This window comes from Zonotrichia albicollis, chromosome 17 (assembly GCF_047830755.1).
Source record: "Zonotrichia albicollis isolate bZonAlb1 chromosome 17, bZonAlb1.hap1, whole genome shotgun sequence".
NCBI lineage: Eukaryota > Metazoa > Chordata > Aves > Passeriformes > Passerellidae > Zonotrichia > Zonotrichia albicollis.
In genome coordinates, this window is record NC_133835.1 from 10,748,306 (window position 1) to 10,775,634 (window position 27,329).

At 47.6% G+C, this 27,329-nt stretch overlaps 1 protein-coding gene across 2 annotated transcripts; it reads right to left on the reverse strand.

Moving 5' to 3' along the window:
- On the reverse strand, positions 1 to 27,004 carry SLCO4A1 (solute carrier organic anion transporter family member 4A1). Of its 2 annotated transcripts, XM_014268502.3 has the most exons (13): positions 26,917 to 26,997; positions 16,003 to 16,058; positions 14,875 to 15,872; positions 12,783 to 12,873; positions 11,791 to 11,912; positions 11,330 to 11,441; positions 6,914 to 7,068; positions 6,067 to 6,262; positions 5,371 to 5,536; positions 4,606 to 4,778; positions 4,155 to 4,219; positions 3,537 to 3,685; positions 1 to 2,755 (listed from the first exon to the last, which is right to left on the reverse strand). In XM_014268502.3, exons 3-13 carry the CDS (start codon positions 15,716 to 15,718, stop codon positions 2,606 to 2,608), a joined length of 2,223 nt encoding a protein of 740 aa, XP_014123977.2. In that variant the 5' UTR covers positions 15,719 to 15,872; positions 16,003 to 16,058; positions 26,917 to 26,997; the 3' UTR covers positions 1 to 2,605. The 2 variants fall into 2 exon arrangements, with proteins under 2 accessions (XP_014123977.2, XP_074409651.1); XM_074553550.1 differs by lacking the exon at positions 16,003 to 16,058 and having other exon boundaries at positions 26,917 to 27,004.
- Between the last annotated feature and the right edge of the window lie 325 nt (positions 27,005 to 27,329).

A 27,329-nucleotide genomic window follows, 5' to 3' on the forward strand; every position in this document is an offset into this window, starting at 1 on the left:
CTGTGAATTCCTGGTGCCTGAAGCTCCTGTAGCCATGAGGGGCTTTATTAATGCTACAAATGAAACACAAACCTGAGTTCCAACCTTCCTCCTCTGAGATGCCACGATGGCCTTGCAGCAAATGGCACCATGGATACACCCCTGCCAAGAACTGCAGCTGGGAAAGGGTGACAAGAGATGAAAAACACACACACAAGTACTTGTGAAAGAGTGATTATATTTCTATGCTTTTATAGCAATATAATACTTCATATCAGATTGGAAAACATACTTCCAAATATTTTAAATTACCTGTACACCTAAACAGCCTGGTTATGGAACAGGAATGCCATGTTGCTGCTTACTAAAATCCTTGAATTGCCAGTCCCACAACAACTTAATAAATGCCCATAATCCCAGGAGCTTTTGTTTAGCTCTGAAAACAACACACTCAGATAAAGCTCATTTTATAAACACTAAAATTGCATTGCAATATCCATGTATATGTATATATATATATGTATATGTATATACACCCATACATATATATATATATATGAAGAAAAAACTTCTAACTTTCATAAATACATCATACATAAAATCAGCTCCCAAAATACATTCATGCATTTGCCCATCTACGATCCCTGCTTGTACCCAAGGTGTCTAAGCTGGGAAGGGCAAGGCCTGGAGACAGGCTCGTGCTTGCAGGTGGCTCCAAACCCAGGTGAAGGTGTTGGGGCAGGGCTGGGGTTAAATCCTGCATCAGTGGGTCTAATCCTGCCTCCCTAGAAAAACAGGGCTCTCCTGCATGCCCCATCAAAGCTGCACCAGCTGCCCTTCCACAAGCACCAAAAGCCACCATCCATCTTGCCCTTATCACTTTTAGTTTTTCCAGCAGCTACTAGAGATAAAAACAGAATCATTGAATGGTTTGAGTTAAAGATCATTTTGTTTCAATTCCCTGCTGTGGGCAGAGGCATCTTCAGCTTGATGGTGAAGTTTTGCTCAAAACCCCAGCCAAGCTGGCACTGAGCAATTCCAGGGATGGGGCAGGGGGTGCACAGTGTGCCCCAGCACTCCTCAGGGGCTGGGAAACAAGGGCTTGGAAGCAGAGAGCTCACCCTGTGGCTTTGCTGGAAGGGGATCTGTGAATGGAAGAAGCTGCTCTCCTCCACTGACCTGAATATCAACTCCACTCCCAGCAGCACCATCCCTGCCTGCAACAGGAACACTCTGAGAGTCAGTCCTCTGCTAATGAAGGAAGCAAATGCCCATCCTGTGTCCCTCTGTGGAAGCATAAATACACAGAATATACAAAAACATCTACAGAGCAATTCTGAGTGGGAGCTGGCAGGAAGGAAGTGCAGTTGTGCAGCTCAGGGCTGCAGGTGCTGTCCTGTGACCACGGTGACACCAGGCAGGATTCCAGGGGCTCCCTGTGCCCCCCTGGGCATGCACCTGCACCCTGTGGCTGTGCAAACACTGCACACCAAGCACCAAACCCTGTGGCTGTGCAGACACTGCACACCAAGCACCAGCCTGGCCTGATCTCCACTCAGAGGGCAGCCAGACTCACATGTGCCCCAGTTCTGCCCCTCAGAAAGGTCCTGATCCATATTGCAAGAGCACATTCAAAGGTCGTTTTGGGAACGCTGCCCTCTCTCCCTGCAAGAGTTACAGACCAGCATCCCCCCTTCCACAAGGCAGACCCACCCCTCAGGCTACTGGTCTAGAGACAAACTAAATTCACTCCAACCTTCCTGTTTACCCAAACCCACTGTCTTTACAGAACAACCCAAGATAAACATTGCATAGATCTGTATCTCACGCCTTCCCACGCCCAGCAAACAGCAAGAAGTTCAAGTTTTGCACAGTACATTACAAAAGGCATCACTTTTAAACAACACAAATAAAAAAACTGAAGTGTCACCACGGTGTAAACCCTGCCATGAGTGAGGCAGTGAGTGTACAGTGCTTGGCAGCTCTGGGAATGGCTGCCTGTAGTGTACTGATGGATTTGCTAATCAAATCTCCTCTCCCAGTAATAGGAACTTGCATAATGAGAGGAGCTGCTCCTGAACAGAGTGATTCTGTGTGCCGTGGGAAGGAGGAGGACACTGCCAGGGCTGTCTGCTTTGCATGCAACAGTTCAAGGGCCAGTGACCCCTTTGCAGTGCAGACTGCAGAACAGCAGTGCTCCTCCCCAGCTTGGAAGTCCCAACAGTTGTTTTGCTACAGTTGGCTTTACAATTGAGATATTCAATACAGTTGGCCCAGATCCTCTGGTGATTTAAACCCCACATGCTCCATTGGAGTTACCAGTGATTACTTCCACAAGTGGAGAACGTGGTCCTGGCTTGTCACAGACACAGAATAAAGCTACAGTAGCCCTTTCTTTAAATAAAATTAAATAACTGCACGTGGCACCAGCGCACAACTTTAAATGTGCTTCTGCTGTTAAGAAAATAGCAAAGCACACCAGTGGTCACTTAAATTATTTATCTTCAACTAAAAAAAGAATAAAAATTTAAAATATTACTGTTGATTTAAAAACCCCTTGGGAAACTGCATAATGTCTTCTCGTGGTATTTCTCAGTTTGAAAAAGTCTCTTGCATGTGGACAGCACTATATATCCTCTGCAGGTGGCAGTGAAGGCTTGTGCTCCTGGAGGTCTCTGCTGCCACGTTCAGATGCATCCAAGCTGCCTGGAGGTGACTCTGAAGGTGGGGGTTTGTAGAGTAAACAGGCCACTATAAAGAAGGTTGTCCCGAGCACCTGCAGCCATGGAGACACCTCATTACTCTCTGCTCTCCCCCAAAACCACCCCACATCTGCAATGAGCTTTGCTGACCAAGCTTTGGGTAGATGATGTTGGCCAGCTTGGCAAGCAGAGCAGCACTCAGAGCCAGAGGGGTAAAAATCTGAACTTAGCCAGCCCCATAGAATGGGAATTTGGAAAAGTTCAGCCCCACACAGACACCTGGAGCACAGTGCTGCATGAGCCAACGCTGCCTCAGCCTTTTGCTGGAAGGCTTTTGAAAACCCCTTTATCACAGCAGCTGCTAAACACTACTATCTAGGGCAAGTGCTTGTTTGGGAGCAGTTAAAATGATGGTTTTCTGCTAATAAATAAAGCCCACAGCTCTAAGCTCTCTTATTTTCTAGCAGTGACTGGGGAATGGTTATTTACAGCCTGCCCACAATGCCATCCCTCACTCTCACTAATACACTGCACTTGGATATTTTACTCCATTTCTAGCAAAAATCACTTTGTTTGCTGTTGGAAGGAGGTATTTCATATGGTGCAATAGAAGCTGTAATCCTAGAAAATAATGGGAATTTAACAGAATGATGGTGTCTGGAGCACCATTACCTGATGAGAAGCTACCAGGGCTTTTGCCTTCCCTGAGAAATTTCTTGTGTGAAAATTTAATTTTGTCTGGGAGTGGGCCAGATCAGGGCAACCCAATTTTGTACAATTCTTTCCTAGAGCAAAAAATTATGTCCTAAAAACCTGTCTGCTTCACCAGGGAGTGGAGATAAGCAGCAGCATCACCTTGTAGACCAGTCCAGCGATGAGGGTGTAGCGGCTCATGGCTGAGTTCTGGTAAATGTAGCAGGAGCCCTGCTCCCCACACTGGTCCTGCCACAGCAGGCAGGATTTATCAATCATGGAGCCAAAGGCAATGGGGCCAGGGATGCCTCCTGTGGGCAGAGAGAGAGGGCACCTTCAGTTTGGGCAGCACTTTGTAGAAAAGCACCAAGCTCTGATGATACCATGATTAAGAGAACTCATCCTGCAGCATCAAAAATATGATGGATTTCAAGATCTGAGAGTCCAGCAGGTCTTTTGGCTGTCCTGACCTACAAACTGCACAAGAGCCAAAAGACACTCACAGGAGCTTCAACACCTCTGCTCCTTCTCCTTAAAATTAGAGCACATTGGCAGAATATTGAACCTTTGTCACCTGTGACCTGTTATGGAACCCTCCAATCAGTTTGCAAATCACATGCAAAGGGATTTAGGTTGTCCTGGATGAGAGCAAAAGGAAGAAAGCATCCTCCATTTCAGCAGCGTGTGTCCTACTCCCTTCTTTTCCAACCCAGTGTGTTTTATTCCTGGGTGACAGAACCACCAGGCCTTTTTGGTGTTCAAATTCCCTCTGCTCCATACCTAAGGTTCGTACCACAATCCACTGGATCCCAAGTGCAAAGGACCTTTGTCTGTCAGAGACACACCTGGGGAGAAAAAGGGGTTTGTTTAAAAATGCTGCCAGGCTGCATCACCTCCCTGCTTCACAACTCCAGGTCCTTGAGTCCAGCACACCTGGGACCTCCAGCACACCTGGGACCTCCATCCCTCTGGAGATTTAGGGTCACCCCAGTGCAGTGTCCCTCCACCCCTGCTGTCAGTGTGTGTATCCCATGTCAGAGGACAAAGCTCCCAATGCTGAAATTTCCTTTCCTAGCTAGACTGGGACAGTAATTAGTCCTGATGTCTCCAGGCTGCCAACTCAGTGGTTCCCATCACACCTTTCCCATGCTTGATCCAGCAGGAAAAAGCAGAGAGGAGGATATTGAGGCTTCCTGCAGTGCTGGCAGAGGACAAGGCCATCCCTGCTTACCTCAGAGTGGCAGTCAGGGCAGGAATGCTGCTCAGGAAGGTGAAGAGGATGACCACAAATATGAAGCACAGGAGCAAGGGCTTTTTGGCACAGGAGGAGGTGCATTTCCCTGCCTCTGCTTTGCCAGAGCCAGGCAGGAGGGCTTTGTCAACACAGCTGCACTCTTGGTAGACCTGGGAAAGAAAGGCTGGTGGGGGCTCTGCTGAGGAGAGCAGGGTGACAGTCAAAGCTTTAAAAATAAGAAATTCAGGGAGGGCAGAAAGCAGCTGGTTAGACTCCCAGAATGAAGTGGAAATCAAGCTGCATTTTTGACACACCTCTGTTTCCAAACAGGAAAATCAAGCAAGGGAAATTAACTCTGCCAGGCAGCTGAGTATCACCTCTACCCTCCCTAAGCCTTTGCCTGACTCCATGAGCAACATGCTGGAAGGATGAGGACCTGCATCATGTTCATTCAAGACCCTAAAGGAGCACTAGGACAGAAATCAGGGGCTTACCAAGCTCCCTGCCTGCCTGGGTGATTTTCCACGGATTTCAGCAGAGTTTGACCCAGAATGAGGCAAAGATGATTGGACACAATGAGAGAAGCAAAGCAGGGTGACCTCAGAGTACCTCCTGCCTTCATCTCACGTGGTACCTGAGAGCATCCACCCTGCCCTGCCTGATTTTGCACTGATTTGCAGCAGATCTCAAACCCATATGAGCCAGCGAAATCACTCAGAGATGTGCCACCACCCTGTTCATGCACAGTGCTTCCAGACCTACCTTCTTGCCATTCCTGAGGTTTACAGACACGCTTTTGCAGCCAGCGTGGCAGGGGGAGTAGTACATGATGCCATCAGTGCCGCAGACAGGGCTGTAGGTGCCCTGAAGGCAGCCACACTGGGCATTGCAGGCTGCTGTCAGGTTGAGGTGCCCACCTGGCAAAGCACTGAGGGAAACACAGGAGCAGTCAGTGAGCAGCTCTTTACAGGAGGAAATGCAGAGAGGAAGGGACAGTGGGAGTTGTGATGGATCCCCAGGTTTGGAAAGGCTTTCATCCCACTAAATTTTAACCACGCCCTGGAACTGTCTCTTCCACAGTCACCAAGGGAGTTTAAGTGACCAGCTCTTAGGGTCACACTTCCATTCAGAGAGGATTCCCACTTTTGGTCCAGTTTATCCCACTGGAGAGAAATGGGGGCTGCTGCAAAGGCAGCTGAAGGGTGGAGTATCCCCCATTTTGGTGCTGCTGATCTTCCCTCCCTTACTAACTAGGGAGCCTCTTCCATAAACTCCATCTCACTGCAAAACTCGGAACATCTATTTTCTGTGTCTCACACTCTGGTGTGAGACACCAAAATTCACCCCCAACACACCCACACATAACTGCCACCAGCACTGTGTGTTTGAATTACCCTGTTCTGATCAGATCCCCTCAGGACAGACACACAGACAGACAGACAGGGTGGTTGTTGTTACCTTCCATCGTACATCTGGGTTACTCCTGCCATGGGCATGTTAGGGCAGTGGATAAAAAAAATGAAGATGGCCAGCAGACTTGACACTGTGCAAAGCAAACACAGCTTGATGATTCCTGAACAGCGCAGTTTGAGTTTATTCACGAGGAATCCTCCCAGGAATGTGCCTCCCCCTCCGGCTGGCACCACCAGATAACCTGAAAAGGAAGAGGAAAAAAACCGCACAAGTGAGTTTGGAAATGTCAGCAAGGAGTTTTCAGGTTTGAATACATTAATTGCAGTGTATTTTGCATATAAATGACTCCTTGCTTTCTGTGTGGCTTCTTGGTGGGAGTTCAGTGGATGTTGCTGTAGTGGGTGGTCCTGTGTAACAGCTCAGGTAATTTGGCAAGAACCTGTTAAGGCAGCTTTTCCTACCCAGAGATCTTAAAACTGGCTCTTTGAGGAGTGCTGATGCTTGTTGGACACCATTCCTGGGTCTATGTTACAGCACTTAGGTGAGGATCTCCCAGTTTTTGGATGCTATCCCCCCCAGCTCTGACATCTCTCCTCAGAGGAAATGTTTAGCCAATGTTTCCTGGTGATGCACTAGGAGGAATTACAATTATTTTGCCTTCCTCTAGAGGGTAACAGATGGCTACAGAAGTGACACATTTCCTCCTGATGTCAGTAGATGCAGCTCTGGAAATGCACTGGGTGTAGGTGTGCTGATAGGAAATGATCCCATCCAACAGCTGAAGGGGATAACCAGTCCATAATTAAACTGCAAAGCATCTGTCTCCATTCTAAAAGTGCTCTTCTATTTGTTGGCAAAATGGGAAAACACAGCAAAAACATGTTTTCCTTACCAAAAAAGGTGGCAGCTTCAGAGGCACTTAAACTGAACTGAGACTCCAGGAATTTGGGTCCAAAGGTGGACATCCCAGCAATCAGGGTTGCTTCAGTTGCTCCTGCTAAGCAAAGGAAGATGAAGGTGGAGTTCTTCAGAAGTAGCAGCACTGACCTGAGAAGGACAAATATATTGGAATTGAATCACTGATTTCAGGCACATTTTGATTTCAGGTCTTCCAAGTCAGAAGGATCACACACAGCATCCCATCATCCTGCAACTCTTTGAAAGGAAAAACACCAAAAGCAAGATAATTGAGGCCTGAAGGAGCTTTTCCAGTCAGGGACACAGAGTACATGTGTGTAGCTCACACTAAGGGCACCCACAACTTCTACATGGATGAATGATTTCAGCAGGAATTTTCCAACATTTGGGGTCAGGCTGAGTACTTTGTCTGTTTCAATGGGGCAATACTGAGAGGACATTACTCCTCACCAAATCTCCATCATTTCAAGGCTTTATTAGGGCCTGTTGGCAGATATCTTGGGACTCCTGACTCAACCAAGAGCAAATTTGTGCTACATCCTCACATACACACGTTACTTGTTCACCCACACTCTCAGAAAAATAACAACCTCTGATAACCAGAGATGTTTTGTAACTCAGGGGAAATACCAAGCAAGCCTTTCTATAGGGAGGAAACACCTCCAAGACACCTGAAAAACAGAAAGCAATCCTTCTGCCACAATCTAAACCCAGTTTTACTCGAAGCTTAACTGTAAATTGAGTAACTCAATTTTACTTTGACCCACTGGGATTTAGGAGAGAGCCACAGATATGCCTGAGAAATTGCCATGTGTCATTTATATGCAGATCCAGCAGAAAGGCCCTCAGGCACAGGGAATGGTCTCAATTATCTCTCACTATCTCGGATATTGGACTAAGAGGACTGACATTGATTCTCAGGGGATGTTTTGTAACCAGTTTCAAATTCTGTCCCATGACTTCCTCGTAGCCAAGCCCAGGCCAGTGCCATGGGTTATCCCATTTCTGGGATGGGCACAAATCCTGCAAGAGCCATGCCATGGGATGCTCACAGAGCAGAAAGGCACAGTCACCACCTCCTGCTCTGGTGGAAATGTGAGATCAGAGAAAACCTGCCTTGGTACGAGCAAGGGAGAGACGTGCTGAGGCTCAGAGTCAGATTTATGCAACTTCACTCACATGGAGAATTTCGTTAAATCAAAAGAACAAAGAAGCTGAAAGACAGAAATGCCACACATTCCTACACTTTGATTACAGGGGGCTTTACACTGCCTAGCTCTTGGGATTAGTTTAATGTACTATTTTATTTTCCAGATTTTTTTGACTGTGCTTTATTTAGAAGCATAAATTTTAATATTTTAGTGAGAAAATCCGTGTAGATCTTGTGGCTGAGGCAGAAAACAGACAGTGCTTTCACCTTTTTACAGAGAAGAGTTGCTCCCTGCACTAGTGTGACTTTCTGCCCACTGCCCAAAAGTTACAGGCTGGACTTGCAAGTAGGAAAATGCAAAGGAACTCCTTTCAGCACTAAGAATAGGATCTACTCAATTTAATCTGTCTGAAGACAGAAGATGTAGTTGTGAGGAGCTATGGCACATAAAACCTTACCAAAGACAGCACAAACTTTTTTATTACATCAGCAGGACTTTCAACACACCCAGGAATCACCTAATTCTTGAATAGCCTTGGCAGTGCTCAGCTTTTGCAGCCAAAGGGATTTCAGGAGGCCCAGCACTGCAGAAAAGAATCCCACCACCAAAAAAGCTGAGCCTCCAAGGCTTTACTGATATGGGCACACACAGGAACTCTTTCTCACATAATGGTTCCCTGAGCAGGTTGGCACCACCTGCATGATCAGAGCCTGCTCCTCTGAGAATGGTATGCTCAGAACCCCAGATAAATGGATATTATCCAATTTTACAGCATCTGAATGGGGGCTTTTCCAGCAAAAAGTGACACCCACTGTCACCAGCACCAAGGGAACAGAGGGCACCACATGCACTCCACAGGAACACGAACCAACCTCTCTTTATTCCATTTCATGGCTTTTCTAAGTCCCATCCTGCACCTAATCCAGGAGTGATCAGTGAAATATTGACCACAGCTCCTTGTGCTGAAGATCAGGGCTTGCCAGGCCAGGCAGTGATCCTCACAAACTCCACCCTGCAGCTTGCAGGGACAAAACCTCCTCTTGGTACAGCTCTGCATGCCCTCCCTTTGAGCCCCTCTGCTCTGACAGGAGGGGTTACTCCATGACAGCAATCATATGGAAGCAGAGAAAGGAAAATGCTGTTTTATCAGGCCTTTTCAACCCAAGAGTTAATACAGAAGTGTCTCCAGGGCAGAGGATTAGGCTGTATGGGCTCCATTCCTGTAAGCGCTCAGGCAGCACTGTGAATGCAGCAATGCATGAACCTCACTTAGAAAGGACCTGATGGCATGGAACAATATTTCATTTAATCAGTATTTCTGCTTATCTTTGTGAGACTGTTACTGCCTGTACTGTGAGAAAATGTGTGGCACACAGTCCCTGACCAAGACAAAAGGAACAGGGAGTGTTCTTTGGCCTCACCCTCCAGCCTGGTCCACGTGTCCCCAGGAGCTGCCTGCACAGATGGGATCTCCTCCTTAATGCAAGTTTCCAGGGCAGAAAGCCTTGAAGGCACTTCCCTTTCATTAATCAAAACCAGGGACCACAAAAGTCTGTTGGGTTCCTGCTTTGAAAGCACACTGAGGTCTGGACTGGTCTGAATTGATTGATACAAATTCCCACCTTTGGGGATTTATTATTCAGAAACAAGGAGAGAAAGATGCTTCTGGAGGAGGATTGTCTCTGTTCCTGCTGTCAACCAGCAGAAACAGTGGGAGCTTTGCTCCAGACAAGCAAGAAAAGCATCAAGCACTGAATATCATTCTTCTCTGCTGCCCTGTTTGTGTTGGTTTTAGTCACAGACTTATCGTTATTTAAATGCAGGTTTTGAATTCAATTTCCGTGAGGAGAACAAGCCGTGACCTCGGAAAATGGCACCCAGTCAAGAATGCCATTTAATAACAGCACTGAAGTCTGTTCAGTGTAATATTCTTCATACAACTGCCTTAACCCCTGGTAAACTTCCTACAAAGTCTCCAAGCAGTTCAGATGGGTGTGAGTCGTTGTGTTGACACAACACAGCTCGACTGGTGCAGAATATTCCTGTTCTGAGCACCTGTTCTGCCTCCATCCTCTGCTGCCAGCACAACAAAGAGCACAGCTAATGCTCAGAAGTGATTGTTGGCAGCAGCCTGGGGTTTAGCAACATCTTTGCAGGGAGCAGCCATCACACATGGATAAAATCTCCTCCCTAAAAACGGTCCTGGGAGAAATAATGAAAAAAAAAAAAAAAGGAAGATCTCAATGGTGACAGATCCCCCTTATTGACTGCAAACTCCAAAAGGAATCAATATTCAGGTATCTCTGCACCACCCAGAGTCTCCATAACAGCTAACCCCCTGCAATAAACAAAGCAGCACCTCTCCCCCTGCCCTCCATTTCAATACAACTCAGCACAACAAAAAAAAATCATAAAATATTTCAAAAATCCATAACAAAAATATGTTGTTAAAATATCACATTTTATTTTGGCTCCTGCTTTGTTCCCATCACAGAGCTGAGCAGCAGCTCAAGATTAAGCAAGTTGCTGTGTCACTGCCTTGCTGGAGAGATAAGAAATAGTAATATATAAAAGGTGGCTGGAAGATGTGAAGGCAAAAGAAAAAAAAGGAAACCAAGAATAAAAGAGAAAAGGAACTGAAAGTTACAGTGTGGTATATTTTGTTCCCTGGCTTTGGAAGGGAGCTGTGAGAATCACAGGGCCTGTTTCATCTCGTTTCTTATTAAAAATGACAAAACAGGGATCTAACCCAAGTAAAAATAGAGGAAAGGAATAAAGCCTCGAGGGGCTGGGGAGGAGGAGCTGTTGGAAACACGCAACTGGGCCAGGTGAGGCAGAAATAACGCTGCTGGGGAGAGGGAGGGGGCTGGCAATGCCTGGGCATCTCCCATCACCTAAAGCTGGGCATCAAGCCACTCTCAGTGAAACTCAGTGTGTGGCACAGCACTGCCACACACTGCAGGTGGACACGAGCTTGTGAAAACCCAGATGGGACAGGCCACTTGTCCCCTGCTCCCCCATGGGACTCCCAGCACCAGCTCTAGCTCAGCCTCTTTGCCAGGAGCTCCCAGACCTTGACAGGATCAGGTACTCTGACACCTCCTCTGCAAGAAAGTGTCATTGCCTGAGGAAGGGCAACACCTTGGAGCTGGCAGGGCTGGAGGAAGCTCAGTTTGGGCTCATCACTCTCTCTGCCCTTTGCAGGGCTCCCTAAGCTCTTTGTGGGGTGCTTTTCTCACCGAGGCAGGTCTTTCACCGTTTTCCCAAAGTCTGGATCCAATGCTTTCTTGTGGCTGCCATCCTTCAGCTGATGAGCCTCTGACACCCTCATGACAATGTAGCGCTGGGACCCTACATGAAAAATGAGAGGCAAAGGGACGAGGAGTGTGTCAGACACAGGGTATGGATGCCACTGAAAACATGGATTTACAGGGGGAAAACACAACATGACATCCTCCCTCCACCAACAGCTGCAAGGGACAAGCAGTAACAGGCAGATGGGGTGAAATCCATTTAGGAATTCCAACTTAAACAGAGGAAGCTTTGCTCCCATGTCCCTTCTCTAGACACGCGCAGGAGGATGGATGGAAGCCCCAGGGCGAGAGGAGCACTGTGCAGTGCCAGTCCCAAACCCTGAGCCCAGGAAGGAGCACTGTGCAGTCCCAGCCCCAAATCCCAAGCCAAGGAGGATCCCCTGTACCTGGGAGGCGCTGGGGATAGCCCAGGATGGGGATGGAGATGAGGAGGGAGGCAGCTCCAGCCCCCAGGAAGCCAATCCACCAGGCCCCCACCCACAGCGTGTTCTCAGGGGCCATGTCTGTCCTGCAGGAAGAGAAGGCAAAGGGACAAAGGGACAGAGGAGATGGTTGGGGATGGAGCAGGGCAGCCCTATGGGTCTTGCCCTGAGGCTGGCAGGGGCCAAAGGGTCATGGGGGTGACAGCAAAGGACACTGAGTGATCTGATGGGGATGCCATGTCCTCCATCCCTCCTGCCTCAGCACAGCACACCACGAGCCCAGGAAATCACACCATTCTCATAATTCATCTCACTGCTTTTCAGCTGTGCTTTGAGGGTTTTCAAGGTCATTGCTCCACCCCAAAAACACCCTTTGCAAGAAAAGTGGTGGAAATAACTCATTTCTCCCCCAGGAAACCCATTCCCCCTTTTTAATCCATTCATCTGGTCTAGTAAATGGTGTCCCTGCTTAAAGCAGAGGGGTTGGAACTAGATGATCATTAAGGCCCCTTCCAACCCAAAGCATTCTGTGATTCTGTGATCTACCAAAGAGCCTGGAAGGAAAGAAGAATAAATCACAAATATTACAAAGCAAGGAGGGACTAAGCATCCTGGTGGGATGGCTGGGAGGGCGAGCAGCACTGCTGGGAGCACCACCTCATCAGGGAACTCATTCAAAAAATCCACCTGCTGCTCACAGCCTCATTAGCACAGGCAGTGCAGCGTGAGGAAGGATTTAAGCTGACAGGTTTGTCAGCAATTTCCCCTCAGCAGCAGCACTAATGCAAACCACCCTTCCAGCCTCCCTGTCTGCACACACACCACCCAACACCCCAGGCACACGTCCACCCAGCCACCAGATCACTGCTCCAGATCATTGGTATTATTTTTTTTCTACCCCAAAGGAAACACAGAGCAGAAAGGGAAAGGAACAAGATTTTTTTTTAACGACTTACTCTCTGCCAATTTCAGTATAAATATTTAGAAACATTCCTCCTACCAGATAACCCGCTGCAGGCCCAAGGATTGCAGCAGTGTAGAAAACAGCTGAAAGGGAAAACAAGTCATGTTAGACAACGTCAGCCAGGGATCCCCAGTGTGATTCCCTCCTGGATACAGGATGCTCAGCCTCTGGCTGCCTCACACCCTTCCCACTAAACCACCAAGACACAAACCCAGATCATTCCAACAACTTTTCCTGTCATGCTTCTGTTCCAGGAAAGCTTTTGCATCCAACCTGCGAAGTTTTATAGTATGGGACAGGTAAAACTGGTTCAGAATTAAACCATATTTAGCAGGGATGCTGCTGATTCCATTGCCACATCCTGACTGCCACAGCAATGAGCAGCAGGATTCTCTCCCCACTGACAACACAAAATGTCTACACTAAACACAGCACCACTGGCACTTATTTCCGTTTGCTGTTTAAACCATGACACATGGAAAGATCAACTTGCTGATGATCTCCTTGTGATCTCCTTCCCACACTACACAGCCTTCTGATACTGCATGGGCAGACTGACACGTTTTGAAATTGCTAGAAGATCACCCTTTTGGCACTTTCACCAACAGGCCTGTGAGTGTTTGGCAGCTGCTGAGTGGCCAGTGATGCAGAGGAGTGAGCTGAGCCTCTTCTCCTGGCTGTGCTTTGCTCCAGCAGTAGCTGAGCAGCCCAGTGACCATCCCTGCTGTGCTGAGGCCTGAAGGGATGATGATCTAAAGATTTACATCAGATATAAATGATGGTGATAAAACACTGGCATAGGCTGCCCAAACAGGTGGTGGATATTCCATCCCTTGACAAGGTCAGACTGGATGTGTGTCTGAGCTGACTTGGTGTCCCTTCTCATTGGACTAGATGACCTTCAAAGGTCCTTTTGCCCAAACCATGCTGTGATTCTATGCCCCCTTGCACAGATATGGGGTATGGCCTCATGGCTGTCTGCCAGTGATGCTAATGCCATATGGGCTGGCCCCATGCCAGGAGCAGGAGGCACTGCCCACCTACAGGGCAAAAGCTGTGGGAGGAAAAATACCCAACTGAGCTCACAGTTTTCCTCCTGGTAAATAATCAAAACAGCCACCACATCCCTCGGAGTTCCACCTTGCCCCTCAACTGGAAGAAAAGGCTGGGCAGTGTCAGGAGAGGTGCTCACAGTGTGGGGTTGGGGTCTCTAGCTGGTCAGAGTGACACCAAGATAAGTTAGAAAGTCTCTTTTCCCAGCCTGGCGGTCAAAGAAGGAGTCAGAACTCTTAATTTCTGGGTCTCAAGGTTGTTTATGGTATCTTATCTATAAAATTCTTTCTCCTGACCTGCCAAGGTCCACTCAGCAGGACAGTCAGAGGCACTCTGCCTGCCCTCGGGGCGGTGTTATCTTTTTATACTAAAAACTACGTGTACAATATTTACAATTACTTTCCAATACCTATCACCTATGTTAGACAGTGAGCTTGGCAATTGTTTTTTCCAAGGGCTCAATCAAAGGCACGGGGGTCTTGGGCTCTGTGCCAAGGTCTCTGAGCCCCCTGCCAGGGTCTCAAGCCCTCCAGGGCAGCCAGAGGAATTTCCTGGGTTCCCACAATGATGAAGGACCATGGCCTCTCCCTCCCACCACCCTGCTGCTAAAAGGCTGGAGCTGCCCTTCTGTCACAGACATCTTTTATGAAAAATCCTTTCCTTAGGGCTTTTCCTCCTGAGAAGCTGAGAGGCCTCAGGAACAAAATGTAAACACTGATTATCTGCTGCTGTGGAATGCAACAGGTGCATCTGTGATTGGCCCATGTTTGTTGTTTCTAATTAATGGACAATCACAGTCAGCTGGCTCGGACAGAGAGTCTGAGACAGCTGCCTTTGTTATCATTCTTTCTTTTTCTATTCTTGGCTAGCTTTCTGATGAAATCCTTTTTTCTCTTCTTTTAGTATAGCTTTAATATAATATACATGACAAAATAATAAATCAAGCCTTCTGAAACATGGAGTCAGATCCTCATCTCTTCCCTCATCCTAAGCCCGCTGTGAACACGGTCACACCCCTCAGCCCCACTCACCAATGTACACAGGGGAGTAGTTGGTCTTGACGTTCTCATCCAAGTAGGTGACGCCGAGCGTGTAGAGCGGCGTGGCTCCCATGCCGTGCAGGAACTGCCCCAGCATGAAGACAAACCTGTAGCCAGAGAGGCTGGAGGCGGCCTGGGAGCAGGGCAGGCTCTGGTTCGCCCCGCAGACGCCCACATGGGCCGCCGAGCGCGCCTCGTAGGGGCCCGTGGTGAAGTGCGGCAGGGCGAAGAGCAGGGAGCCCAGCCCCATGAGCAGCACGCCCCAGCCCAGCCAGCGGGGCTTGTGGCCGTTGCCCCCGAAGTAGCTGACGAAGGTGAGGCAGACGCAGGCCGCGATGTCGTAGGAGCTGGCGATCAGCCCGCTCTGGTAGCTGCGCAGGTCGAAGCGGCGCTCGATGGAGGTGATGACGGTGTTGATGAAGCCGTTCACGGTCATGCCCTGCAGGAAGGAGGCCACGCAGAGGAAGAACAAGACCCCTTTGGATGTGTTGCAGGGCTGCAGGCAGCCGGGGGTGAAGGCCCCCCAGCCACAGGCCAGTTCCTCCCCTTGGGCAGACACGTATTTGATCCCTTCCTCGAGCGGCGTCGGGTCCTGCGCCGGGCTGGGTGTGCAGAGGGGCTCAGCAGAGGAGTCTGAGGGGCTGGGGGCCCCTGAGGGGCTGGGGGCCCCCGAGGAGCCCACGCCATTGCTCAGCGGGGTGCTGCAGCCATCGTCCTCCCTCTCTGCGCCCAATGGCCGGCCAGCCCCGCCGCCATGAGGGGATGGACGGGAGAAGTCAAGGGGCTGAGCAAAACAAAAGCCATTTTCTCTGGTGGAGTTCTGGGGCATTGCCATGAACGGGAATGCAGAGTCTGGTGGCACACTGAGGTGGGCTGGTGGCCAGGTTGGCTCTGTGGGGCAGTGAGGAGATGCAATGTCCAGCAGATGCAATTTTGAGCACTTACTTCAGTAGGGAGACGGTGAAAGACTGAGCCAAGACCATTCTGATCTGCGCAAAGAGAATTTTTACATGTCTTTATACAAAACCATGATCAAACCCCTCAAATATTCTTCTTTTTTTCTTTTTTTTTTTTTTTTTCTAATTTTAAAAAGTATAAGCATTTCACTATGCAGTTTACCTGGTCACATGCCTTCCACCATGGGATGTGCTGGTACCTCAGGTGTCAGGGCATCACTAACATTACAGAAGAGAACAAAACATTCAAGAGCCTTAAAAGAAAAGCACCCCTAATGCAGTGTCCCCACCGACTGAAGCCCCTTATCTCTCCTCTGATAAAGACCTGCATCCCCCTTCTTCCCCCTGCAGAGAACAGCCCACACAGCTACAAGTTTCCCACTGCTAGAAGTCCTTTGGTCTCTCTTTCACACTCTGCCAATAACAGTTTATAATTATCCTGAAAAGTTTCCACAGTCAGACTGATTTTATTCCAAGCCCTCAGATCTGTTTACAACTATTCAGTAAAATCCTTTCTATAACTAATTAGACTACATGCCATTTCAGAGGAGGCTGGAGGGCAGAGGCAGCTGACTCTAACCTGATTACCAATGCAGACTGCCTTCTTTCACCCTGTTCCTGAGCATTGCACCACCTGACCCTGCCAGCAACCAAGAGTATTTTTCCTTAAATGCCTTGGCTGAACTATAAATGATGAAAATAATAAGGTTCTCCCTTGAATACTGGTCTTAAATATGCAACAAATGCTAAGCAAGAACTGTTTAATAAGAGAGCATCCTCAAAGCATCCTGTATTTCTCAATAATTTTGCCAATATCTGCTTTGAGAGCTTCCATAAAAATGCTCCCCCTGAGATGACAGCCTCATCAGCATGAAAGTGGGAAAAAGGGGCTTTTTTTTCCCTGATAAAATGAACTATGTTCAGATGGCTGTAACCTGGGAATATAGCAGCCTTTGGTGAAGACTTTAATACTTATCTGTGTGTTGCTGTAAAAAAATGATTGACATTTGCTAAATAGATGTGTTTCTCTGCACCAGTTGGTCTTGCAGGCCCTGGGGAAGGAGGACTTGGCAGAAAGTGATGCTCAGATCACCACCAAGGTGCTGCTCCTACCCCAGAAGGGCAAGGGACAGACTACACGTGTTACCAAATCTTAAACATTCATGTTAGGAGTGCTACAACACGTGTTTACAACATGTCTGGTCCAAGTATTGGGCCTCATAAACAAATGAGGTCGAACTTTCACTTGCAAATAACTTTATCTCAATTACCCTGTCTGGGGAGCAGTGTTCATGGACTATTTCCTATTTCAAGCTCCAGATTCCAGCAGAGATTTGATGACAGTGCAGGGCAGGTGAGCCTGGCATCACTTTGCAGCTCCATGCTGGACTCCTCCAGGTAACTCCTACCTTAGTTGGCTGAGTACAACCAAGTAACTTTGATCTGTAAAGCGTAAATGCAAAAACTGACTGCAGGGGTGGAAATTTTGCTGCAGAGATAGACTGTTGTAATGTGCTGGCACAAAAAAATGATGCCTTGCTGCAAGGCTCTATTTTTTCCACTTTTTCTGCCTCTCCAGTGTTCTTATGACTCTTACAGCTCTAAATCTGTTTCTCATCTTTGGATGCAATATTGGAAGCAATAAATAAGCCTGCTTTAGCACTCTGTTAAAGTCAGGAGTGATTATTAGGTGCTGAATCAGGCTCAAGGGGCGGAATGGTTCATACTCATGTAAATCAAACGCCTCCTTGCACAGCAGCCAGGGCTGCAGCTGCACCCTCCTCCTATCAAACTTGTATCAGACTCATGTCTGATGTTACACTTGACTGCACTTGTAAAGAAGGTTTCTTGGCTGGGGATTGATTTTGCTCTCACTGATTTCAGCAGATAGAAGCAGCACATCTCTGTTATTACTTGATATGCAAGCAGGAGCCGTGAGCTCTCCAACCGGTCCAGCTTCACCCTGGAGGAAAAACTCCTTTAAACACTGGGATCTCTCCTTTGATACCTCATGAATTTATATTGATATTTCGGTATTTCATGAGTCAGGAGAGAGATTACAGCTCTTCATCAAAGGTTTTATTTCCTTGGTGGCAGCAGTCTGGGCCACCGGACCCAGGTGACCACATCATCCCTCTTCAACTCTTGCCACTGTTAACAGCCAACAGGGTGAAACATTTCCAAGAAAGCAGCCAGCCTTTTCTCCAGGCAGCAGATGTTTTCCCCCCACCCAGAAGCTTTCTCAGCCCCAACAGCCCCTCCTGTACCCATCCCAGTGGACCTGGGCTAATGACTCGTGCCCAGGTGCCGTGGGCAAGGAGCCCACTCCCGCTCTGTGCCGCCCCCAGAGCTGCTTGGCACCTCTTGAAGTATTTATAAACTGGCTGTGACACCTTCACTGTGGGTATCAGCTTTCACAGGAGCCATATGCCACTTCAGAGGACAAAATATAATCTTCAGGGGAAAAAATCCAAGCAACTTCATGCACTTCCTAATCATTCATATTCTTCCAAGTCATCCATTTATTGCCTCCCATTCATCTCTGTTTTTAATGACTCAGCGGGTGATTTCTTGCTTACACTGAATCAGTCCCAATGCTATTATCTCTCTGCCATAGATTTCCTCATTTTGCTGCAAAATTTCTACTTTTTTTTCCACTGTACAGCTGGCTCCAGAGTGCCAACATTATCGAGTCAACACAGCAGAAGTAGCAAGGCAATGAAAGCATATGATTTGTATTTCCTGATGAAATCTGTAAAGACTTCCCCCCCCATAATATTTAGCATTAAATCAATAGTAAAACTTACAAGCTTTTCATCAGGTGATCATTTAAAAAGTCACAGGACCAATTAAAAACATTTTGTATTTCTGCCAAGGACTGCGATGAGATTAATGTTGCAAATTAACTCATAACTGACATGCAAAATAATCCCATTTGCTGAAACATGCCCAATAATAGTTAATCTTCCCTTCCACATTATGGTTTTTGACTTTTATATGGTATTATTGTGGCAAATAACATCTATACATAACTTCTGCTCTCCGCAGCTGAGCACAGTTTATGAGTAGACTTAGCCTTTTTTTCAATTCTATTGCATATATGGAGATATTTCCTAATGAACAGGGGTAAGGGATTAAAAATGATCAGGAAGTGTACTGCAAACAGGAGAGGAGCAGCCCCAGGCAATGCTTGGTGGCTGTGATGGGTCTCCTCTATTTTTATTTTCCTCAATGTGTGAGCAAGCCTGGAATTACTGATCAAGCACTTAGAACCTGGTCCATATCCAAGTACCAAGCTCATATTAGTGCAGCAAAGGATAAATTAATCTGGGTTTGTCCATTTAACTTCTCTTGGTAACACACAGTGAATTTTCCTCGGAGAGTTTGGCTTCAGAGGATTAGCAGCACTCCTTCTGTCATGGCTGATAAACACCATATGGATCAAGTGTAATCCACTGGCTGCTTTAGGAGTGGGGAAGCCTCCCAGAAGTGAGATAAATCCACGTCCCAGTCCCGTGAACAGGGCTTGTCCTTAGGGCACTGGCTCAGTGCAAGGGAGATAAAAGCAAGAATGGGATGAGTGAGTTGTTCTGAGTAACACTGAGCTGGCTTCCTGGCAGCTGAGGAACTTCACCCAGCTCACACCAAGTGTAAACCTCACATTTTTAGCCCAGTTTTTCAAAGCATCCCTTTGGATCAGCAATACAGAGGATGCTGCTGTTGTGGGATTGGCACAAGGACTGGACTGGAATGTTTGATAAGCAATTCCTGTGGGAACAGCGTGGTCCTGCACACATGGAAAAGTTTCAGGAATGAGGAACACACCCAGAGAGCAGCCAGCTGACCATGAGCTGAATGCTGTGCTCACCATCAGTGCTGCATGCACAGAGGGAGGATGAGGGAGGAACTTCCTAGGAATGGAGGGCAATAGAAATATCCTGACTCATCCCTCATGTCAGAGACCAGCTTTTACATCATTAGACCTACTGGAGTCTGAAACATGGAAGAGAGCAGCAAAAACTGGCTTCGAGTTACCACATGAGCAAGGACATATTTATAATTACATAAATTCCAAATAGCAGAGCTTAGCACTCACAAACCCTTTGTGTGTTTTCCAAGTCCTTTCCATTCACTGGGAAATTATTGCAATATACGCAAGGAATCAGGAAGGTGGCTTGGATAATTTTCAATTAGCTGCTTGAAAATGCTTTGAAGATACATCTAGCCAGATTTTTGGAGTCTATTTACTTGTTCCAGCTTATCTGTGCAAATACAATTGGCTGCAGCTGCCTCAGACCATCTTTAGAAACTTGCAGTGCCAACGTACAGAGCAGATTTAACCCGGACATTGCTTTTTGCCATAGCACAGATTAACCAGACAAAAGGGTCTTTTATGCTATAATTCCTAACTTCCCCCTCCCTAATGTCACTCTTGCTTTAATATCTTTTTGCTACCCATACATTTGGCCAATGCTGGCATAACACTGTGCCTTCCATCACTGTCACTGCCCATGGAGCTGGGTGTTTCCAGATACACCACCAGCATTTTCCCAACCCCTGGCCCTGCATGGTGTTATTTTCCATCATTTGGATTCTTACAATCCATTAAAGAATATTCTATATTCAGCACTCTTTCTGCATGGGCAGCTGGTCAGCTCTTCCCAAGGATTACCAGTTAGTTCCTACAGCTGTCCCTTCTCTGCTTCCAAGCAGAAGATGCAGACTCAGGCAAATCCTTTATGATGTAAGAAATTAAACAAAATGAGCAAAACCCAAATAAAGAACACGAAACACGTGATTCTCTGGTGTTTCTAAAGATAGAAGCACTAAAATGCAAAAAATGCAACATCCTGTGTTACACAACTCAAGGATGTTGAGAATAGATGTATTTCAGAATAGATGCGTTTCAATAATAGATGTATTTCAAATAATAGATGTATTTCAATATTATTGAGATACAATAATCTCATGTTGACATTTACCATGGTTTACAGGCACTTACACTTTTTTATACTCATGATTTAATCAGTATGAAGGTAAAAACAAAAAAGAAAACCAGATGGAATATTAGCATGAAACTACCTAGAACTACACTTTTTCCTGAGACACAAGTGCCTTCCAGCCCCTCTTTTCTGCACTACAGGAACTTTCTGGGGGAATAATGTACCACAAGGTCATTTTGCTCTACCAGCCAAGGACAGAGTTTGAGATTTATATGACAAGTCCTCCAGCTCAGACATGTGTTGGTGGGCTGGATGCCCACTCATTCAAGTCCAACCAAACAACACAGGGCTCAGGGAAGTACATTAGGAGAGCTTAAATCATCACAGAAAAAGAAACTTGCTGCTCATCAGCACCTCCTGCAACACTCACCACAGGACAACATGAGATGGGCAGGTGGAAACACAGAGCCAGGTGAGAGCAGGAGAGACACACACCAAGGATTCGGCTGAGGGAAGGGCATTTCCCCACAAATCCTCCTGTTTTTTAAAGATCAGCAAGTTACAGCTTCCCCAACAGCCCTGGGAGCCCGAGCTCACCGGTGCACACCGCTTAGCCTGGATCTTGTTTAACATCCAGCGATGCTCCCTAATCCTCTTAGGTATTAGTCTTCAGATTCCTGCCAAGCAGGGGAGCAGCAGAGCCTCCCAGACAGCACTTAAATGAACTCACTGCTTGAAATGTGCAATGCTTCGAAATGCAGCAGAACTCCAGCTGTTCTGCTTTGGTTAACCTCAGATTAGCACCTTGGAGGTCACTGCGGCGTGCAAAATGCAAAGTTAAATCACCTCCATTTCTGTGCCTCCATTTCTTGTGCCTCAGGTGACTCCCTAGGAAGCAATTCTGCTCTAGGACTGCAATTTTTTCTCTCATAATGAGTTGTTTAAAGCTAAGTACCTAATCTGAGTTAGACATTCCTATTGTGTCTCTGTTGCCAACTGCAAGGAGATCATCACACTCAGCTTACCCACAGCCCTCAAATCTCAGAACTGCAGAATGATTTGGCTTGGATGGGAGTTCAGAGACCATCCAGTTTGTGTCCATGAGCAGGGAAACCTTCCACTATCCCAGGCTGCTCCAAGCCCCATCCAACCTGGCATTGGGACACTTCCAGGGATGCAGGGGCAGCCTCAGCTTCCCTGGGTAACCTGCGCCAGGGCCTCACCACCCTCACATGGAATAATTTCTTTCAAAACTGCTTTCTTTCAGTTTGAAGCTACTCCCCACTTGTCTATCACTCTGTGCCCCAGTAAAAATTCCTTCTCCAGCTTCCTTTAGGCACTGGAAGGGGCTCTAAAGTCTCCCCAGAGCCATACCTTCTCCAGGCTGAACAACCCCAGCTGTGAGAGCCTGTATTCCCAGCAGAAGTGTTCCACCCTCAGTCTTCTCCCTGTCTCCACAAGGATTATTTTGCGTTGCTAAATCACCCATTATTGCAGATATGATCTGGAGAAGGAACAGGTACACAATCATATTTCTGTTGGATTAGCTGAGGATATTACTCCCAGCTTATCCTGGCCTCGTGTTGGCTACCACAACAGAAACAATATTTGATCTAGCACAAAGCCAGATGGTGCAAAATTAACCCATTCAGCACAAATCTGATGTGGCACAGGGAATTTGGTCCAGCATTGGCACAGGCTCCCATGGCTGTAAGACTTCTGACATGGCATCTGCAGCCTCTAGGTTTCCTGATACCAAGTACTCCCCACCCATCCCCTAAAAATGACCTAAACAGGCATCACACTTCATTTTATTTCATGCTTTTAGATAAACAGAATGTCATCTTGCAGATAATTTGCATTTGCTCATGCAATCCCCTAGATCTTGCCAGGCTGTGGTACATTGGGGGATTTCTCTGAAGAGGGCAGATCCCTATTAGTGTCATTGAGAGGAAATGATGAATACTTTCAAATGGATGACTTATCTTCATTCTCTGACTCAAAATCCCACAACCAAGAATCAGAGCAGCTATGAAATGAAGGGCAGGAACTAAAACCAAAGGAGAACTGGGGCAGAGCACAAGATCAGCACAGTGGCCACTGCCACCAAGGATGGGTGGGAAGAAGCCAACCTGGAATGCTCCCTCCCTTAGAAACCTCAGATTCCTTCCAAAGGCAGCTCCTTGTACTGCAAGTTCCAACAGAGGGTGCAGCAACATCTCATGCAGAAAGGCCTGAACATCTCAAGCATGATGCCCACAAAGCATAAGGGGTTGTAAAAGGGCAGGTGCATCCTGGCTGTGCTGTCCGTGGCTGCTGGCTTCTCCCATGGCTGGATGCCTCTAAATAAATAAATAAATAAAAATCTCCTCTGATAAGAAGAGGTGAGAGTCCACCAACTCCTCTGAGAGGTGGAAAAATGCTGAGCCATATCCTTCAGCATTGAGAGGCCCAGCTCAGTATGAAACAGCAATTCTACACACACACATCAACATCCACACCAAGGGACAGAGATAGAGATGTTCAGAGGTGAGTGCACACACCCTGCAAGCACCACAGGCCCCGCAGGCTGCCACATCCTTCATCTGACTGGCTGAGATTCTGTTTCCTACTGGGCTTTTAAAGCAGAATAATATTGAATTATAATTTCAAACCTGATTTATTTGGAATATGGCAAGCTAAAAGATTGATGCAGTTTTTCAAGGTGAGGCTAGGAGACAAGAAAAGTCTAAAAGAGCTCAAGGCCTTCAGATATTTTGGGGACTTTTTATTTCTGTGTCATGGGTTGCTACCATTTATCAAAACTCTAAAATCTAAATGTTATTTTTTTCCTCTCTTAATCCCATCCCAAAAAATAAATTCCTATCACAGAGGATATCTAAAGCACTTGAAATGACAAATATGAAGCTATAAAAGTGATAAAAGTATTTTTTTCTTGGATTTTTTGTTCAGCCAGAATATTACAAAATCAAAGTATTTTTTAGGGGAAAAAGTGTTTGATCCTGCTTTCTCAACATAGAAATGACTCCCTAACTCCTTCAAACCACCAGCCACAGTTAGACAAAGCTTGTTAGCATTTCATTTTTCTTTTTGAAGCAACCAAGCCAAGCTCTGGGAGCTCCAGTGACTGAAGATTATAGATGCCATACAGCAATATGCCATTAACAATAGCAATTAAATTCAGTTTTATTGTAACTCTAGAGATGTCAGTGAAGTAGCACAAGTGAATAAAGGGGACGTCACTGCTCCAGGAATTTCAAGAGCTGCTGCTCAGCACTTTCAGGATAAACAGAGTATTTCCCAGTGCTAACATATGCCCACCACTCAAGCTCATTTACAATCTAGAGGTGGAATTGACACTATTTCTGGCAGCAGCAACATTGCAGAAGCCCAGGTTCAGGGGTACTTCTGCCTGAAGAGAGATTTAAGGTTAGAACAACACTGCTCTGCTAATAATAAACACTTCACTGCCTCATCACACGCTCTCCTCTGCACTCGAGAGAGCTCTGACATAAAATCCACTGAAGTTAGTGGCTCTCCCTGAGCACTTGCCTACAACCACTTATCCCATCTGCTGAAGTGGGGCGGATGGTTTTGTGTGGGATTCACGGAGCAGATAAGTCTGTGGCTCTGTGGGAGCGTGTTCCCCAGACCATGCGTGCAGGAACTCTTTGTTCTCCAGCCCCGCGTCCAGCGGCTCGCACGCCACCGGGTCACTCAGGGCCAAGATGGAACAAAACTAATCCTGTGGTGGGGAGCTCTAGGAATAAATCAGGGTTGAAAAGGGAAAGGAGAGTGGCTGCAGGAGAGGAATCCCACGGGCACACAGGGCTGGGATAGCTGGGCGCAGGTGCAGGGAGAGCCACGCTGCCACTGACTGTGGACAAAGCCCCTGATCCTGCCTGGGCCTTGCTCTGGGCTGCTCCAGCTCCCAAATTCTGCTCCTCTGCACAAGGATAAGCCCCTCACCAGACCAAGACAATGCACTTTTTAACTGTGCTGGGGAAGCACAGCACCCTTCAAGGTGGCCAGAGAAACCCAGGCCAATGCATTTCAGGGCTGCTCACCCCTATAACAGCCTGTGCATGGTTGATAACTCTGTTGCATTAACACAGTGACTTCAATTCATTAAGCACAAAATCCAAAGGGGGAATCTCTCCCCTGAAATCATACCCAGCATCTCACTAACCCACCAGGAAAAAGCTGCCAACTCTGTTCCGTGGGTGCAGAGTCTTGCAAAACTTTTCCACCATTCACTGTGATTATGCAAGATACAAATGTCCCAGGCTCTGAATAATCAACTTACAGGCAATACCTCAAGGAACACATGAGGAAGACAAAAAACCCAAATGGTAAAGCAGAATGTATGGTGACCACATTAGCACCTTCATGCGTGCAAAGTCAGGATTCCGGGCTTGGCACACCCAATTAAAATAAAGAAAGGTAAAATAAGCCCTCAGCGATGCTTTTTGGGGTGGACTGAGCAAAATGAGCAGCATAAAACAGAGCAATGATTCCCTGCTACTACAGGGTGTAAAGCCCAAAATGTGAGGGCAGGATCCTCCCCAGCATGTTCCGTGCTGCAAAGTCACACACACACAAAAAGATTAAAACTGCCTGGAGGAGTTTGCAGTCATGAGGCACCGAGCAGCTGGATGCTGATCTCCCTAAGCCGGTGGGTATTTCTTTTGTTAGTGGCTGATCCCATCTTCCCCCGTGCCTGCAAATCTCTAATCTCTGTAAAGACTTCCAGCGAGTGCTTGCTCAGGTAGTTCCTGGTGTCGCTGGCCAAGAATGTCCAACCCAAGGAGGAATCGCTGCTTCCCAGGCTCATCTCTCATCCCAGGGTCACACTTCGTGCTCCTGCCACTGTCACCGAGCCGGTTTGCCCCACGGGCAGGAGAACTGAAGGGACTGTCAGAGGAGTGGCCGCTTCCCAGGGCTCCAGGTGGCTCCTGTGACACCGGAGCCCCTCATCACTCACTGCAGGGCTCTGATGGAGCCCTGGCAGGGCAGGTGGCTCTGATCTGTCCCCCCAGCCCGCCCAGGGCACAGAGCTGCTGCTTCTGTTTCCGAACACTTTTGGCAGTTTGCAAGCCAGACGTCTTTGCATATAAATAGCTACATTTTTTTTTCCCTTTTCATTATTTGAGTAACTCGTTCCACCCCCAGCTTCAACCTTTCTCACGTTTACAAGAACTCTGACACACTTTTCTGAAGATCTCCTTTGTGATTATTTCTGCCTCAAATGCTATTTTAGTGTCTGTTTTTACAACCAAGTGGCACTACAGAAAGCAGGAGCCCAGAAATATATATATATAAAAAGAGGTGCCAGGCAGGGATAACTTCAGGTTTGTAGTGTGTTGCTTGGTAAAATCAAACAGACTATAAAATGGTAATAAAATCTTAATGCAACAAACTCATGTGATTAAGGTCCACTTGTGCTTTTTAGGCTCTCAGAGCTGAAAAACATGGTTTTATTACAGCAGCTTTTGATTTGTATATTCTGAACAAATGGGTTATAAAAGTAATATAGGGCAAGTAACTAAAGTGCTCTAATTCCACCCAGCATCCTGCCCGCTACTAACTTCAGTTCGGCGCCTGTGAAACTGATTAGTTTATCCTTAACGTAACATTTTTTTTCTTGTAGTAAGGATCCCGCCATGCCACTTTACTACCTTCCTCTTCTCTACTTTTAAGGAAATGAGCATCTTTTAAATTTTCTATAGCAAGACACGGTCATGCTACAAAGAAAACCCCAAACCGCAGTGATTCAGTCCGAGCACTGCTCCAGGCAGCAACGCAGCCTTGCAGCATCCTCTCAGACCATCGCAAAGCGGAAAACCTCAATGATTTGGGGCCATTTCGGTCACTCTCCCCTCGTGATATCCACCGGGCTGTTCCCAGCCACCAAAAGCTCCCAGAGCGGGGCTGAGCCCCCCGTGAGCTCCGCATCCCCATCCCCATCCCCGCGCCCTCGGGGCTCCCCCGCAGCCGCGTGGGCACCGCCCGGCAGGTCCTGCCCAGGCTGGGGAGGCTCTGCCGGCCATGCCCCGGTCTCTCATCTCTCCCCGCACCCCGTGCCCGCTGTAGTGCCCGCTGCGATGCCCAGTGCGGTGCCCGGTGCCCGGTACCTGCTGCTGCCGCCGCCGCTGCCCGCGCTTCGCCGCCTCCGCTCGGCACTGAGCGCGGGGCCGGGCCGGGGCGGGCGGAGCCCTGACAGACTGACAGACAGCCGCTCCAATCGCCGGCACTGCCGCCGCCCGCCGGGCCAATGGCGAGAGGGACGGGAGGGATGCGGGGAGAGTGACGGGGATGGGAGCTGGGGAGAGGGTTCTGTGTCTGGGGCAAGGAAAGGAGGAGAGGGATGGGGGAGCGAGAAGGGGGTGAGGAAAGAGCAGGGGCAGGGTTTCGGTATCACATTAACCCTGCTCATTTCCCGGCCCCATGCGCACCTGCAGGCTCGCAGCCCCCAGGCTCGGGCTGCCCATCCTTGTCCGGGGCCATCCCAGCATCCCTGCACCCTCGCAGGGCTCATGGAGAAATT

Bases quoted from the DNA above. Each gene is read 5' to 3' on its own strand.
- SLCO4A1 (XM_074553550.1), bottom strand. From the start codon at position 15,718: ATGGCAATGCCCCAGAACTCCACCAGAGAAAATGGCTTTTGTTTTGCT. The intron at 11,913-12,782 runs GTAAGTCGTTAA...CTCTTCCTGCAG, and splicing joins TATACTGAAATTGGCAGAGA to GACAGACATGGCCCCTGAGA. The intron at 4,220-4,605 runs GTAAGCAGGGAT...TTTTCTCCCCAG, and splicing joins GCCCTGACTGCCACTCTGAG to GTGTGTCTCTGACAGACAAA.